General features: G+C 39.6%; 1 protein-coding gene across 1 annotated transcript in view; it reads right to left on the minus strand.

The window, feature by feature from the left end:
* The window catches only part of LRRC69 (leucine rich repeat containing 69), a 290,134-nt gene that overhangs the window by 173,682 nt on the left and 100,621 nt on the right, over positions 1 to 15,831 (minus strand). Inside the window, exon 3 of the mRNA XM_078687056.1 lies at positions 8,150 to 8,222. Coding sequence (XP_078543182.1) covers positions 8,150 to 8,222 — 73 coding nt within the window. The remainder of the gene's footprint in view (positions 1 to 8,149; positions 8,223 to 15,831) is intronic.

Raw genomic sequence — 15,831 nt, forward strand, 5'->3', positions numbered from 1 at the left:
GAAACTCCGTTGTCTAACTCGCAGAAAACACTACACTTGAAACTAAAACAAATGTTTAGTCACAATTATCAATTTACTCAATGCCTCGGAACTCTGTGAAGAAACGTCTTCCTCTGTAATAAATCTTAGTGAAGTGCGCATTAGTCTCTACGCGTGTGCTTCACCAAGATTACCTGCAACCTGGATTTCTCAAAACAACTAGATCGCCGACTCGTTTTCCGAGTCGGAGGCCATCTTACAATTCCGCTCGCGTACCACCGAACTCCAACGGCGGTTCCGAGCTGGCTTATCTTTGCGGAGCCTGTCGTGTACTCTTCTCTGGGCCATCATTGAGCTTCTGATAGCTCCAACGGTTCTAACAGCAACGCCAAAACAGCCAGTACACAATTTGCTAACTCTGGCCACAGATATAGCTTTCCATGCCAACATTGGTGCACCTGAAGATTGCAATTACCTGGGACAGGTTCTGCAACAAATGCATTGAACTGGGCAGCAAATGCACTCAGAGTTATTGTAGCGGTCAAAAATGAAGCAACACTTTAAAAAGTTCTGAGAAAATTCCCCTTTACGCAAGGGATCTAGAAAGTGTGCAGTGTACCACAGTGAGGCTTCATTGACTGCAAATGCCATGGTTGGTGAAGGGACATTTCTATGCATCACTGCAATCCATTTCTCATGGACTGCAAAATAACATTCCCTGAATTGTTCCTTAACATCTAACATTGAACATATTGCAGTACCAAAGTCACTAAAAGTGTCACCCAGCCTACTCCCAAGGAGATGTTTCACGTCTACACAAATGATGCTAAACACTTGGTAAACAAGGGTGTTTTCAGACTCTAGTTTTGTTAGGTCGAACCTAGGCAGCGCACATGCACTGTCTGCAAGACCTTATGTATGTACAATATGGGCTTCAAACAAGCCTATCAATTGCCATTGGTTCATTTTTAGGTCAGTCGGAAATGCTGCATTTTTTATTGGTGCTTGTCCCTTCTTTGGGAACATGTTCCAACCCAGGCGAATTCACTCATTGTTCAATTTGGTTGGCCATCGCAATTCATTCACGCTTTCTCCTGTCACGGCATGTGATCGCCCCTCCTCTCTTCACAGCCTAGTCCGAAGCAACGCATTCTCGGTTCCTCCTGGTCAGTCACCACCCTTCTGTATCGGTCTGTCTCCTCCTACTCCCTTCGCCGCCTCAAGCTGTCTGTTTTTTCTCTCTGTGTGTCTGCCCCCCTACTGTCTCCCGCTCCTTTCATCTCTTAAAGGCAGACCTGCCTCTGAAGGTTACCGCCCCTCCCCGACTAGCTCATTTGGTGCTGGTATATTTCTTCTGTCGGTTAGGACTACCCCCTCTCTTTTCAGGGCAACATATTGGCGACTCTGAAATTTGCAAGTAACGTGGGGAATAACTGAAGCTGCAGAGCTCAATCGCCATGTATTCAAGCTCGCTCTACAAGGTACCGGGTGCACTTAACAGCTATGTTTACTGCCCGCCTCATTGCAGCACCGCAATCCGGTAGACTCTTAGTCAGCTCTTCCCAAAGCCACTGTTCACTTTCCCTCAGGGGCGCTTCTAAGCATCCAGCTGCAGTCTGCACTGTCCACTCCAGTGCCTTACTTACCTGGTGGACATATGCAGTCAGCTGCCCCTGTATCCCTCACTGCCCACGTGTTGTCAGAGTCCGAGGTTCTATCTACCCCAACTTGGGACAATAATCAGAGAAGCTTTCATGGGCTTTGGTGGTCCAAGTGCACACAGGGTATGGCAACAATGCTCAACATTGTTCTCTCACATAAGTCCCTGTTCAAATGCAGAAACCCACGTACTGCACCAAAGTAGGATAAGGCCACTGGTATTTGGTTTTCTTTCTTCTGACCTTTCTATTTATTCGGCACAGCACCATTACATTGTGGTCCCTTTATTTACCCAATCTCGTCACTAGTCCCTTGTCTCTGTCTATAGCCTTCAATCTGGCTTCATGACTATCGGGTCTCTTCAGTGGTGGATGCTGCCCTGCTCTGTGTCCGTGATATTATTATTGGACTGTGCAGTATTTCAGCTAAAAGATGCTTTTAATTATTTATTTGGTCAATCATATTTTGAAATAGGTGTGTTCTTTTTTCTCTGTTTTTTTAACGCAAAGCAAATATATTTTTATTTGTAGGCATCTGATTAAACATTGGGAGTATAAGTCCACTGGTATTTCTTTTTTTCCTGAAAAAAACATTTACCTTTTTATTTGTTCAACGCGATCCCATTAGATTGTGGTCACTTTATTTACCTAACCTCCATCCCTCTTCTCAATCTATAGCCTTCAATCTGGCTTCATGACTATCGGGTCTCTTCAGTGGTAAATGCTCCCAGGCTCTGTGTCCGTGAGTATTGTGGGAAGGCTTGTCACATTCAATAACTTTTAAATAGCAAAAACATTTGTCGTCGTTCTTCAGGCAGGTGCCTCACAGAGTCTTTATTTTTGGCTGTATTTAAACACCCTTGGGCGATTATGTCAGGATGAAGAAGAAAGTGCAAAGTTTCATCTTGAAAGAAAGCTGCCAGCAGAAGTGAAGCTCATTTAAAGTGCACACAAAAAACAATTATATCATCATTAAGATTGTATGCTTATAGCCTGAATAGGGCATTTCAGTTGTTTTTTATTTATTGTTTAATAAGGTTAGATTAGAGTTTGGTAATTATATGTTACGTTATCCTGGAAACTTTTGAAAGATTTTTTGAACATAGTTAACTTAAAATTCTATATTTTACAATAATAAATATTTTATTATTTCTCTTTTGCGTTACTATCTTTATGTTTTTAGCATTTTAAAAATCATGATTTTTGCAACAGCTTCAAATATTATTTGTGATGGCTGAATACAAACTCTGCTCTATATAGAAAATAATAATAATATGTTCATGTTGCATTTTAATCTTTAATATAAATTACAAATATATTTTTTTATGCATTTGTATGAAATGCGCTATAATGTAGACTTCAATATTACGTTGTTTTATTTTTTATTTGAATGCGTTGCATTTCAGACAAGTGCCTGCGCATGTTTATGTTTTTTAAACAATATTTTAGATTTAGGGGTCTATTCTTAATCAAAGTTGTAGGCAGGGCGTCTTATGCAATCTCTTGCTCTCACAGATCCACTGGGGTCCTAGCTAGACAGTATTAAATAGTTTATAAACATTAATGGAGAATCAGTGGTACAGATAAAGAGACTTACTTTAATAATTAAAAATGAGGATTTTTTAACTGTTGGAATTAGTGAAACACCACGATTTAAAATTAGAGCCACGTCCTGTTCTGCTTTGATATTGACTTTCTGCCAAAATTGTGCCCAAATAATTCTTCTCCTAGTTTTGCTACATGGCCATAACCTTGTGGTGTTTGGTGGCAGTGAAATTCCATTTGGCAAGAGCAATGACATTTATGTTCATGTCTGCAACGTGAAATACAAATGTTGGGCACTCCTTAGCTGGTGCCTCATGCTGCTCTTCTCCTCACTCTCCATCCTTGTGCCTCACGCTGCTTTTCTCTTTACTCTGTGTCCTTGTGCCTCATGCTGCTCTTCTCCTCATTCTCCTTCCTTGTGCCTCACACTGCTCTTCACCGCACACTCCATCCTTGTACCTCACGCTGCTCTTCTCCCCACTCTTCGTCCTTGTGCCTCAGGCTGCTCTTCTACTCACTCTGTCCTTGTCCTTCCAACTACACTTCTCCTCACTCTGTGTCCTTGTGCCTCATGCTGCTCTTCCCCTCACTCTGTGTCCTTGTGCCTCATGCGGCTCTTTTCCTCACTCTCCTTCCTTGTGCCTCACGCTGCTCTTCTCCTCACTCTCCTTCGTTGTGCCTCACACTGCTCTTCACCGCACTCTTAATCCTTGTACCTCACACTGCTCTTCTCCCCACTCTCCTTCCTTGTGCCTCATGCTGCTCTTTTCCTAACTCTCTGTCCTTATGCCTCACACTGCTCTTCTCCTCACTCTGCGTCCTTGTGCTTTATGCTGCTCTTCTCCTCTCTCTGTGTCCTTGTGCCTTGTGCTGCTCTTTTCCTCACTCTCTATCCTTGTGCCTCATGCTGCTCTTGTCCTCACTCTCCTTCCTTGTGCCTCACACTGCTCTTCTCCAACATCAGCGCAGCATCACCTCAGCACAGCACCAACTTAGCACCACCTGAGAACCAGCGCAGGACAACCACCTCAGAATTAATCAGCACCAGCTCAGCATCACTCACCACTATCTCAATATCACTCAGCATCACCTGAGCACCACCACAGCACCACCTCATTATCAGTGCATTACCACCAGGTCAGCACCACCTCAGCATAATCGCAGCACCACCTCAGCATCAGCGCAACACCACATCAACATCAGCGCAGCACCACCTCCACATCAGTGCACCAGCACTGCACCACCTCAGTAACAGCACAGCCCCAACTCAGCAGCAATGTAGTACCAATGCAGCAGCACTTAGGCATACGCGCAGCATCACCCCAGCACAGCACCAACTCAGCATCAATCCGCACCACCTGAGCACCAGTGCAGCACCACAGTATCACTTAGCACTACCTCAGCATCACCCACGCATCATTCAGTGTCACCTGAGAATCACCTCTGCACTAGCACACCACCAACCTCAGCATCATTCAGCACTGCCTCAGTCTGCCCCCGGAATCTGGCATCTGTCGATTCTCCCCTAGTGTATGTCCACTGCATGTGTTGTACTTCAGGTACTATTTCCCAACCCCCTTCTGTTGCCTTCTTGGTTATATCTAAGGTAACAAAAATGATTACCACTTTTTTAATATATGGTTTTAACATGCTGTACAGCAGCCACAATGTTCCACAGCATAGCTTAAACAGATTGGCAAAGCCAATAGATCTGACTAAACACTTAAAAGGTCCCAGATGCGATACCTATTGGCTATGCAAATTCTTGTTCATTATGTCCACTACAGCAGTCATGTTTTCAAGTAAAAATCTAAGAATGCTGTAGAGTGTACTTTTTTCACATCACTATCAATACGAGATAGAAGATCCTCGCATGTATTGCCTTTGGCATCATCACTCAGCAAAGAGTATGTAAAAGGTTGCCTCATGAGTAATACAGCATTCACGACCTCTAGGTCCGAGAACCACCAGCTAAATGGCACAGTTGGAATGCCTCTTTCTTTGATGCTACACGAAGCACAAAATTAGATACATTTACGTTTCAGTTCCCGTGCATATCAAAACAGTGCGCCCGAATGGACAAAAAAGTAATTAGCATATTTCAGTAACTCTGAAGATTGTTAAAATGCTTTCGGCAAACCATCTAGCAAATGGCAAGGATCTCTTAAAGAAAAGCACTTCAACTTCAGTATCGATTTTGACATCACACAACTTTTTCATATACGCAGCTGAATCAAATGCAAACAATATCACTCCAATCTTTGTTGAACTTGGTAAGAACATTTAGCAGCAGTATTCCAAGTGACACTGCGTTCCATGTTTTCCAAAAGTCTGGTGTCATGTTTTCACCACTATCTCAGATGCTTGATGACAGCACTCCTTTCACATATACCTGTCACTACACCTTGCATTGACTATTGGAAGCCTAGTGTCTTTGGCAATTCACCTATTATTAATACTGACTCACTAGAAAAGGGGGCTGATGTATCAAGGGGTTTTACCCATTCTATGTGGCTAAATGTGATGGGATACGTTGGGAAAGATTCTTATGAAACCAGCCAGTTTACCTATAAGTGAAAAGATCAAACATAGCCAAAATATCAAATATGATTTTGATATTTCCTGATTTTCTACAGTGTTAGAATAATTAAACAAGACCTAAAATATGCTTCTAAACCCTGCATCTTTAGACCTAAGACCACAAAACTGAAAAAAGCAAAAGGAAGAAAAAACAATATTTTAGTGACATCCCTAAACAACAAAACTAAAGCAGAATAATGTTAGCCCACTCTTTCTTGCTGCTACCTTGTATAACAAATTTACAGTGTATTGGCCCCTTCAGTAAGAAATAAAAATGATTCTTTCACACTCCTTTTCCTTTCTTTGAATGATATTTAGTTTGTGGTTGTGTGGGTGTTTTTTCAGTGTTAATATGTTTACACTGGTGAGAGCTATTTCCCTTAAGGTGGGTTTTTTCAGTTATTGTAGGTTTAAACCTAAAACCGGATAGACTAATTATAATTAAACACATGCACTTATCATTATAATGTTGATATTTTGGATGCCGATATTTTTGTAGACAAAATGTTTGCACTTTACATTATAGGTATGAAAAGTTGATATTTGTGAGGTCGATGTTTGGACCACAATAATTTTGTTATATAATCCGGTGTGCTTGATATTTTGTCAATCAGAGGAAAAGCAAATATAACTTACATTATCTCAAAACCAAACATTGAACTCTAAAGTTTCTATGTTTATAAACCGTGGTTTATTTTTCAAATTTCACACATAAAACAGAACAGATTTTATAAAGCCTAGTGCACGTGTTCCATCTTAACAATAACACATAGGAGTAGTTGCAGGTCCTTAAATGAACAAAACATAAGTCTGAGGAAGTGCTGCTTGCAGTTTGCCTTCAACATGACAAACAACTGAAACACCTCTTACACAAGCTTATTTGAATGGAGCAGTCCCCCCGTACCATAAATGAGTACCATAAATACTGTTGTTGTGTGCCAGGGTTCGGGCTTTCATTCAACATGTGGAAGGCAGATAAAGCTGCTCTGTAGTCAATACTGGCAAAGCAAATCAGGGAGTGGGGGTGAAAAGGGACAAGCAGCCCATGTTGGACAGAGTAAAAACACACATGTACTCCAATGGAGTGCTGAAAGAAAAAGAGTAATCCTTCTCATCCCAGATGAGAACAGTGGAAGGATGCAAGGCATCAAATCAAAAGGATGGTAAAAACACTATGCTGCAGGAAAGTTAAAAGCTCTCTTTAAGGAAGAGCTAAAACACAGTATTGGGTTACTGGGTCATTTAAACCACCCTTATTTTAATTCAGATTTCTCAAATAAATACAACATATGTTTCTGAACTTAGAAATTTGACCAATTGTTTGAAATTGGTCAAATATATATTGTGAGCAATATATATTTCAAATTTGTCCTCATGTGATCCCTATAACTGGGTATTAATCAATCTGGTCACTAGTATTCCATATAAATATTAAACCCTGTAATTTCTTTGGAAGTTTAATTACATCTCACATTAACACCACCTTCTTTTTGACTCTATACCAATATCGGAAACCATGCTCAAATGAATAAAGACCTATCTACCATGTGTACCACCAAATCACATGTTCAAGGTGCCTAAAGCCCCACTTCACTGAGTACATAGCAAAGAGATGTTCCAATCACCCAATGCAGCCTTTCTTGTGTACAGTATAATAGGATTTTAAAAAGTATACATTTATTGCAGATTGGATGAGATGGCGAGCCTGTGCATGTCTCAGAGGGACCAGCTAAAAAACCTCCTTTGTGAATATTTTACCCATCTTTCTTGCCCAGATCTTAATTATGACCAGAATCTTTAATTTATTAATGGAATTTTGAGTCTTGATAAAGATCTGAAATAGTTCCTTCCTTAAATGGTAATCAAAAGAGTTTGACCTAAAATTGGGTGTTGTCTTAGACCACAAAATGCTGACACAGAATGCCTTATTTGTAAAAACTTATAGAAACTCTCACATCCTAGAATTCCAGATATCTCCTACATCATGGAGAACAACCTGAGGATACATGCTTTTAAATTTGATGGAGCTAGAGTACCCCTGCTCCTTCAAAATGTCAGAATTCACATTATTTTAACTCAAGAGAGAGGTGATTTGCACCAAAGTGACATTAAGCCACAATCTTTTCAAACTTGTATGGTAGCCCATTTGAAATATATCTACTGGTACTTGAAACCTTTTTAAGCTACTTTGGACTATTAAACTTGCCAAAAATCAAAAGAAGCCATATTCATCATAACATGACTTATAAAAACACAATTATATCTTTGATTTGCTGTTAGGAGTAGCAGTCAATTTAAGCATTGGATTACTAAAGCACAATATTAATGCTTTATGACTGGAAAAGGTAAGTTACCATACACAAGAATTGCATTTTTTCACTAAGTACCTGTATATTTCTGGAGGAATGGATTGAAGCATGTTGTTATTCAGATTGAGGAAATTCAAGTTTTCCAATCCAGCTGTAAAAAAAAAGTGTTAGTCATTAAAATATACCATGCTTGACATCAGATTTAGTGTAATCATTTCATTTTCTTAATTGTTTGGAACCTTGCATTTTTATTTATTTACTTTAGAGTGATTCACACTTTTGTTAGTGTGATTGAAGTTTATAATATGCTTTTGACAAATTTTTGCCATATATTGATTAATAGTCAAAGATAAATTATCTTTGGTTTAAACCCCTTTTCAATATTTCAAATACATTAAGGATAACTGAATAGCAGACTTAACAAATTAATACTGACGTGTAGGATCAGTAGCTTAACAATGTTACAACCCATCCATTCGTTATTACATTGTGTTTTCTAGGTGAAGGAGTATAATGTGTTTTAAACAAGTCAATGGCCACTATTCACAAAGGTAAATGCTCATGTGTAAATGCAGTCATTTGTACATTTACTACAACACCAGGAGTACCATTACTACTTTTTGGTATTCACAATGTGTGTGTTTAGACTTGTATGTCTCCAGCCCCTCAGTTCAGGTGGTTGGGTCTTCTACACCATACTTTATGATTGAAAAGTTACTATTAGTAACTTTACAACCGTATTTGAAGTTGCACCTACTTTGTGGAGACCGCCGCATGAGCAGGATTAGGATACTATACACCTGACCCAAATCACACACACCTGACACCCATTTCTGTAGTCATATTGGAAAAAGTTAGAAACAAAACCTATTGTTGAACTTCAAACAGCCTTTCTTGAATTGCTCTATTGAGTATCAGTTACTTGACCCCATAACCTGAAAAGTTGATCAGCGCTGTTCTAGGATACTTTGCATTAAGGGGTGATGTGTGATGGAACACTATGTGCCGACTGTACAGTTTGATCTTGAGCTTACTCTAGGATGACAGAGATCCTTATTAATTCCTCAATATATGCTTTGGCACCAGCAACATCATCTTTACATAATGGAATATCTCAGATTTGAATGTCTGGAATAATTTTCAACTCTTACAGCTTATTCTTCGGGTATGCTAACTCTTTCTCAAAATGTCCTATCTGATCTACGCATGTGGACATTTTATCTTCACCGTTGGGAATTGGTTGCTCCCTTTGCATGATTTTATCCAGAATCTGTGTTGTTTTGTCATCCATGTTATCAAATCACTCCTTTACCCCACTGGTGGTTTCTATCCATTACTGCTTCATCTGCTTAATCTTACCCAGAATGCCCTTTAAAATTAAAAACAAAGTCTCATCTATGCACTCTGATTTTTTAGTGCAGCTATGGTCCTGCCTCCTGATCAATATTCTCTGTTAGATAGAGCATCAGGTCTTTTTGATAGGAAGACGTTGATGTGGTGGAGTTGGCGTTTCTCATCTGATTTTAAGGGAGTATTTCTACAGTAGATACAAACAGCAATTCCTTTTTAGCTCCCTAAGTTGCTCTTTCTTGGTTCAGTTTTCCTGAATTGGAACATAGGGAATAAGTCAGCTGTATTTTTTATAATGCATGCATGTAATAATCTTAGTAGAAATATTTTGGTTGTTGCTGATATCTGCTAACAGCCCTTGAAATGTCGTAACATTCTACTGATTCAAAGGGCTGCAAATATATAAACCCAAATAGAGTTGAGGAGTAATGGAGCCCTTTCCAAAACAATCTAGACCTCAAATAGCTTGAGGCAAGGCTGAATACTTGCCCCTTTTCTGTTCTCTATTTACATAACACACATCCCCAGTACCTTGATGAAAGTCAGGTCTTTTCTGCCAAGGTTGGGGCAAGTTGAAATACCATTTCTATTTATGCAGATGAAACGATCATTATGGATCTTACACCTGTTGGTATGCAGAGACCATTGGAGGCTTTTGAAAAGTATTGTGCTGAGAATGACCTGATGATTAATGTGTCTTTTGCTTTGAAAATACCTTTTTTTGTTAACAAGGATTTGATTTCAGAGCTAATTGTCAAGGTGAATGTAAGATCAGTTGGCTTAGTTATTTAGTTAACACAAAAGAGAAATATTTTTTTGAGAATTTCAAATACATAGAGGAAGGATACAAATATCGCAATGGCATTGGAGTTGTGAAGTAAAGTTATTAAAATAAATTTTTCAGTCTTAAGAAGGGTCAATCTTATACAAAGTGGTTAATTTACTGTACTCCCTTATTTTTAAATTAGCTCAACACAAACTTACAGCCACTTGCTTTCGATGTGATCAAGGAGAAAAGGGAAACTAGTCTAATATTGTATTTGGATACTCCAGTCTAGATTCTTACAGGGAATGAGTATTGGAGTACTGCTTGAATAAATTAAAAATTCAAACTGCAAATGATCCTACAATAGTGTTACTTGGTTATTCGCCTTTAATGGGTCTTACAGATAAGTATAATAAACTATCATTCAGCTCGATGCTCATAGTTCAATCATTCATTCTCCAGAGATGAAAAACTAAAATAAATGTGACAATTCAGGAGTGGTTGGCTAAAATGCATAAAATTAGAAAGCGAGAAAAGATGTGTGCAGCTCATGTGAGAGCAGCACACAAGTTCTATAGGCTGTGGACATTTTTAACAAAACCAAGTATACAATGTTTTACTAAGGTGCAATGTATTTATTATACTGTGTTGAAAGCATTTTTACTTAAAAATATATATTTATTAGGAGAAGATGGATTATTGGGATATTTGCTCGTCGACCACAGGTAATAATGACACTATTCTTGTTAGGTCTAGTAAAGTTTTCAGTAATTTAAACTTGAGCTCAACCTATGTGTAAAGCATTTAGAAACACAAAAATCGCACTCCAATTTATAAAACAAGATAACATTTTATATACAAATATTCAATAAAGGGAACTTGAAATATGAATTTTAAATATTTGAATTCAATTTAGCACTAAAAAGAGTGTAGCGCCAACCGCGGACAACTTACAAAGGGAAGAGTCAAGGCCAACCACGATGGAGCTTGGGTCAGATACAAGAGGCCCAGACAGGTCCCGTTTAAAGAGTTACTTTCAGACTTAGAATTATTCTGAGAGGGTAGGGTCCTCAGCGGGGCAAGGCAGCAACCTGGGTCCAAAGGTAAGTTAAGTGACGACAAATTGTGGATGGACGAGGTCTCAGTGAAGCTGTCAATGAAGGTGGGAAAAGCTCCAAGCAGGAAACGTCTGGAGTTTGTGCCTACAAACTTGTCCATTTCCATCGGATGCTGCTCAGCATAGGGTCCAGTGAAGGGTTCTACCTTTGGACTTAAGGCTAATTTAGATCTTGGCAGACAGGTTACTCTGTAATATAAATCCCAATATGTCCATGTGAGAATTTTCTAATGAAATAAAAGAGGATTTGAGAAGTCAAAATGTGCCCTAATTTTTCTTTCTGCAGCACTAATCACAATTTCTATGGCGAAATGAAGCCCCGCATTTTGTTCCATTCCAAATAAAGTGTTACCACTTTATTCCAATCAAGATGGCTTCAAGTGTTCCATACTTTTGTCATAAGTAAGACTGTTAGCTCTCTAGTTGTTCTTTAGAACACTGGGACATTCTGTCATTGGGCTATACTTGGGCTACATCTGAGTGATATTTGTGCTACATTTGGGCTCTTTTGTCTCTGGTGGCCATCTTGGAAGACTTATTTGTTATGAAGTTTCCTAATTTCCTCATTTACTACAGTCTCCACAGTAGGAAATACTTTCAGTTTTTTACTTTGGTTCCATCAAGAAGGCATTCAGATGTGTCACACAATTGAAATAAATTCTGAATCATTAGCTCACTGTAGTAAAGCTACTGCTCACCAGGGAAGTCTGCTGCTGGTATTGAAAGTACATGTTTCAGTCTGCATGTTAGAATTTTTTTTAATGAAATAGAAGAGGATTTGAGAAGTCACTCAAAATGTGCCATAATTTTTCTTTATGCATCACTAATCATACTTTCTATGGCAAAATGAACCCACTCATTTTGTTCCTTTTTAAATTAAATGTTTTAAGAGTTACCACGTTATTCAAATCAAGATGGCTTCAGGTGTGCTATACCTTTGTCATAGGTAAGGCTGTTAGCACTCTAGTTGTACACTCTGGGAAGCTGCAGTAGAACACAAAGGAATCAACGGACAGTCTCTGCCCTTGTTGGATGTACATGTTTTACTGAGAATGTCAGACTTCATTCTCACATGACTGAGAAAGATAATGTGAATTTACAGAAAATATGCTCTCAGTTTAGCTTATAGATCACCTTTCAAACCTCTGTGGGTAAAGTATGAAAAAATTGTTTTCTCTCAAACATGATTCATGATATCCCAGCAGAAGGCTTTTTCACATGGTAAAATCACCTTAGAACACACCACAATTCCTAAAATGAGTATGGTACCATCAACAAATGATTTATAATGTAACTAAAGTCTTAAAACCTTCTATTAATTGCAATGCTTTTTAATAAGGTGCTATCATGTATATTGGTCCCAAGATGGCTGCTAACACTTCTTGGATGAAGTGCTGACAGCCGATCAGATCTCACGATGAGATGTGTCGTTAGGCTATGCCCAGATATATATATATATTTTTTTTCCCTTAAATATCTAAAAGACTACTGAACAGATTTACACCATTTAACAAAAAGGCAGAAGTCTGAACCAAGGACTAACTCTTTGACAAATTTGGTGTAATTCCGTTCAGCAGTTCGGGCTGTAGCTGCGATTAAAGGTTCCTGTAGGAAATTGCATGGGGAAAACACATTTTGGAACCACCCTTTTTTCTCGGCCTCCACTTGACGAATCACCTCCAAACTTTCAGGATAGCAGCAGACCAGAGCGCCCCACGAGTTTTTGAACATTTCGCGAAGATTCGTCAACCGGCGCCAAAGTTATTGCCAATAGTAGGTAATATATGTATATATATATATATATAAATATTACCTACTGGCGGTCGCCAGTAGGTAGTTATAGTTAGGATTGTTTTCCATAGGGAATCAGCAACATTCTATTGGGAATAACTTTGGCGCAGATTGAGGGATCTGCCTGTAATTGTCCTCAAATGTGCCTTGCGGTGGTCCGCTCCTTCCCTGAAAGTTTGGGGGGGATTCGTCAAGCGGGGGTCGAGATAAAAGGGGGGTCCCAAAACGTGTTTTTCCCATGTTAATTTCCATAGGGCCGTTGGACTCACTTTTAGCCCGAACGGCTGAATGGATTCCCACGAAACTTGGTGAAATTGTAGGGACTGGTAGCCCGATGTGCCTTTGCTATGTCTCAAGATATGTGATCCAGTGGATTTTGAGTAATTTAGGTTAAAAAAAATATATATATCTATAGGCGCGCCCCGGTACGCGCACCGGGGAGCGCTCCCGGCGCGCACCGCGAGTTCGCGCGCGGAAAGCTGATTGGCTCTCGGGTGTCTGTCAACATTCGAAACAGTCCGGAGCGGCCGCCATCTTGTGTCTCAGTAGGATCGAGACACAAGAGGTGGCAAAAACAAAGGGGGGAATATCCAAAAGGGGGCAGGGTAGACCCCCCTGACCCCCTAGGTTTGATGTGGGGGCCATAAAAGGGTCCCGCGGGACAAAAAATAAGTACTTTTTTTTCGATTTTCGCGGGGGGAGCGCCCGGTAAGCGCACCGGGGAGCGTACCGGGGAGCATACCATGGGGAAAAATAGTGAAAAAAATTTGTGTAAAATAATCATTTTGAGTGATCAGAGGTAAGGTAGCTCTGAAAAGAGCTACCTTCTGTGGCTTCTTAGGTACCTACAAGTACATCCCACACCCACCCACACGCACACACCCCACACACACACCCACACATCTCACACACACACACACCACACACATAACCCTACACCCCCACACCCACACACTCCCCACACACACCTCACACACCCACACCTCCACCCACACCCAAACACCCCACACACCCACACCTTACACATCCACACACACACACCCCACACACCCACACTCACACACACACCTCACTCCCCCCCACACACACACCTCAGACACACCCCACACATCCAACACACACACCTCCCCCCCACACACACACACACCTCACAGACACACCCACACATCCCACACACACACACATCCCACACACATACCCCCCACACCCACCCCCCCCCCCACACACACCTTACACACCCACACCCCCACCCACACCCACACACCCCACACCTACACCCACACACACACCTCAACCCCCTCCACACACACACACACACCTCACAGACACACCCCACACATCCCCCACACACACCTCAACCCCCCTCACACATGGGAAAAACCCAGTCAAACAGTAAAATAATAATTGAAAGTGCTTAGAGGTAGGGTAGCTCTGCATAGAGTTGTTGTGTTGTGTGGGTGATATAAGTACCAGCATGTAGGTACCAATGCAGAGTTTTAAATTCAATGTAGACTGTCTCCTCTGTAGATAATTTGCATGTTGTTACAGAAGTTATTGTGGTATATGGAATCTATACTATAGTCTGTCAGGAAAGCAGAAACAACATGGAGGCAGGAGATGAAAAAGAGATGTCAAATACACATTGGAGATAATAAAGTGGGAGAAAGGAAGTAACTATGAGCAAAATTACTATGTAACACAAAAAAAGTTGCACAGTATACTATAAGTCTCACTTTATATTATAATCATTTTGGTACTACTTCATGAATTACATATAAAAATTAATAATGTCTCGAACAATTTTTGATTATTAAATATACATTTATTTTTCTGATTCTTTTTCAAAATTTAATAAAACTTCTAACAATATATTGTCTGGAATGTCCTCATTTTCATTCTGTGATTCTATTGCTTCCACACACTCAAGTAATTCATGGTCCAGAGACTCATCCATAAAGTCAAAGTCATCATTCTCAGCAATATTTTCTTCAGGGTTGTTTTCCATAACAATTTCGAAAGAAATATTCATTTTATTCTGTTCTCCTTCCATTTTCTTGCTGTAAATAAATATATCAGTAGAGATAGGGCAATGTTGGGTTTAAGTTCAGACAGGTAGTTTTGATTTTTTAACAGTGAAGTTATCTTTGGGCAGTGTATGGTATCAGGCTGGAAGTAGAAATATAAAAAAGTGTATGTGATAAAGCCTAAGTAAATTCATAATTATACAAGAGAAGTCTAACTCAATCCATAACTATAACAGAGAAGCCTATCTCAATCTATAACTATTACAGAGGGATAATATATAACTATTAGAAAATGTTTTCCCAAATTAACTTAAAGTGCACAACATACTTCACTCTTCAAAATAACAACTTACCTTTGTGAAAGCAGTTGAAGTTCTCAGTGAAAATCCTTTTCAAATGTACTTCAGGAAGTAGTAGTCAAAATGGCTGTGTTTCCCTCTCTTTTTTTATATATATTCATGTACATAACCAATCAAATATCAGGAAATAATAGTGGAAAATGAAAGTAATATTTTAATTGGTTGTAAATTCTAACACTTCAGATGTGTTTTTGTCATGTAATTTACCTCAGGATATTTAGACAGGGCTACAGGCCAAACGGCTCAATGGAATTCCACCAAATTTGGGGAAATGGTAGGGACTGGTATGTAGTATTGTCTATTCTATATTTGGTGAACTTCTCTACAGAGGTTTTTATGTAAATTAACTTTAA

The sequence above is a fragment of the Lissotriton helveticus genome, chromosome 4_1 (genome assembly GCF_964261635.1).
Source record: "Lissotriton helveticus chromosome 4_1, aLisHel1.1, whole genome shotgun sequence".
Taxonomy (NCBI): Eukaryota; Metazoa; Chordata; class Amphibia; order Caudata; family Salamandridae; genus Lissotriton; species Lissotriton helveticus.